The sequence below is a fragment of the Perkinsus marinus genome (assembly GCF_000006405.1).
Source record: "Perkinsus marinus ATCC 50983 genomic scaffold scf_1104296972326, whole genome shotgun sequence".
NCBI classification, from domain to species: domain Eukaryota; phylum Perkinsozoa; order Perkinsida; family Perkinsidae; genus Perkinsus; species Perkinsus marinus.
Window position 1 is genome coordinate 1 of NW_003201804.1, and position 2,596 is coordinate 2,596.

The 2,596-nt window shown below is 48.3% G+C and overlaps 1 protein-coding gene across 1 annotated transcript; it reads left to right on the plus strand.

Moving 5' to 3' along the window:
- Positions 1 to 1,053: 1,053 nt before the first annotated feature.
- On the plus strand, positions 1,054 to 1,231 carry Pmar_PMAR011387 (hypothetical protein; the record flags this gene model as incomplete). The annotated part of the gene is made up of 1 exon (XM_002766620.1): positions 1,054 to 1,231. A coding segment is annotated over one exon (178 nt), but the record flags the coding sequence as incomplete, so codon positions are not given.
- Positions 1,232 to 2,596: the final 1,365 nt, after the last annotated feature.

Sequence of the window (2,596 nt, forward strand, 5' to 3'; positions counted from 1 at the left end):
TAAAGGATGTTCATTATAAGACTGAGATTACGAGTCGTAATTTACGACACGCTTTTTTCATACGAATGAAACGAGTATTGTATCATTATCTCGAGCCACTCTGTGAGCTCCGGGTGTTTGCCGAGAAAAAAGACTGAGATGGTAATACCGTCATGGTATGGGCAAGTTGTCAATGACAACTACCAGTCGTAGGCCACGATTCGTGGCTCTAACTTTCCCAAAAAAACGATTCAGAACCATGCCAACGTTATCGACTCGATGATTTATTCGGCGAACTAGATCGATCGAAGTGAACTCAGTCTCAACGCAAGGCCAAATATTTTGACAACAAACTCTCGACTGAACCACACTAGCACACAGCGAAGCGAAGGGATCGATCCGTAACGAGGAGGTTCATCCGTAGGAATGGCCCTTGCCACAGACTAATGTCGCAGCTCATTGTTGGGCCGTGACAAGTAGGTTAATCCGTAGGAGTGGCCCTTGCCACAGTCTTTATAAGACCTAATGTCGCAGCTCATTGCTGAGCCGTAACAAGTAGGTTAATCCGTAGGAGTGGCCCTTGCCATAGTCTTTATAAGACCTAATGTCGCACCACATTGCTGAGCCGTAACAAGTAGGTTAATCCGTAGGAGTGGCCCTTGCCATAGTCTTTATAAGACCTAATGTCGCAGCTCATTGCTGAGCCGTAACAAGTGCCACAGTCTTTATAAGACCTAATGTCGCAGCTCATTGCTGAGCCGTAGAAGTAGGTTAATCCGTACGAATGGCCCTTGCCATAGTGTTTGTAAGACCTAATGTCGCAGCTCATCGCTGAGCCGTAACAAGTAGGTTAAATATCCCACTCCTGGGCGCGTCGGTCTGGTGGGCTGGAAGGCCGGAGACGTCTGCGGCTTCCAGCCCTCGAAGCATCGAGTCGGTCCGACGGGCGCCTTTATCGGCGCCGCGCGGGTCGCCGGTCGACCGACCGATGCTCGCACCGATTATGCCGACAAAGTAGTCGAGCTTTGGTGTCTAGTTGCTCCGGTAGCCCTGGCAGTCGATCTGATTATAGGTATGTCGGGCATGCGGGCTCTCTCTCTGATGTTACACTTGGGACCTACTGGTGTTGTACTCCATGCTGATGTGGACCGCGAAGCTGCTCTCCGGGTTACCAGCATTCCACAGCCTAAGGTTGAAGACTCTCTGGATGCCGTAGATTTCTTGCAACTTGTGGACGATGTCGACCAAAAGAGTGATAATCTCTATTTTGGGAAACCTACTCTGGAATCTCTGCTCTGCGGTGCCTGTTTAGAGTCCTTCATTGATGAGACTGGTGTCAGTGATTGTTCCGATTTTGCGTCAGAAGATCCTCTATGACCTGGATACAACGAAACTCGCTTTGAAGGATTCACGACCGAAGCCAGCACCGATGAAGAGGGAAAAGAGATAGAGGTTAAGCGTTTCCGATATGGTATCCCTTGGTTGACATCTAGGAGATTGGCTAAGCCGACTGTTGCCGACATTGAGAGATGCATAACAAGGCATAAAGTATCTGCCAATAAGTTGAAAGAAGAAGGCTCGTTTGATCACTATGCTAAAGTTTTTCAACGGTATATCGATATGGGTGTCTTAGTGGGGGTTGATAAATCAGAATGGGCCAAAGTGACAGGGCTCATCAACCATTTTGCGGTATTAAGCCCCTCACGTTCTACTCCGGTGCGGCCGGTGCTGAATGGCACTATCTTCCGTGGTCTCATAGGCTCTGGCCTAGGGAAAACCAGGCCCTGTGATTCCATCTTGAGAGGAACTTTGCCTCATATACTAGCATTTCACTCGCACTTTTCTGTCGCTTTGCTAGATCTAGAATGTGCATATTACTTGTTCATGTCCAAAGTTGCTGTTAGAGGCTGTTACAATTCTTCTGCCTGTGTGCCGTAAATACGGCTTCCGTTGTCAGCCTAAGAAGTGTCGTATTGGAGTTCCCACCGAGCATCCTTGTAAGGTACTCGGCTTGAGATGGAACCCCACCGACACACTTTCCGATTGTGAAGGCCCTAACTTCCCACCTTGTGTCTTGGCCCTATCCGAGGACAAGGTCCTTCTCACACGCAGAGACGTTATGAGCTTAATTGCTCAATGTTACGATCCGCTGGGATTCCAAAGTAATTTGCTACTCCGTATGCGTCTTATCTTGAGGCGTGAACTGGAGAAAGATCCGGTGTCTGATTTAGACGAGTTCATTGGTGTTGAAGCATTCAAGACACTACAGGCTACTATGATGGACTTGGCATCGGTACCATTATATGTGATTCCGATTTTAATCTAGTCCGCTGTAGCGCACATTTAATTCAGGCAGCTAAGCTGCCATGGTCCATAGTTCGTAAAGAGCTAACATCGTGCTTAGAAGTGGCTTGTTTGTATTCTGAAACCACTCGCGCGATGGCGTCTGTTAAATTGTCTGTGCCTACACCGGAACTGTACACCGATAATGAGGCCAACTACCATCGGTTGGTCAAAGCCTTCAAACTTTTCTCTCAGTCGAAGGACTACGATGTCTTTCGATCTGGCTGGAAATCATCTGCACCTGCTGCGTGGGAGTTGCGGACTCTGTTCAAGA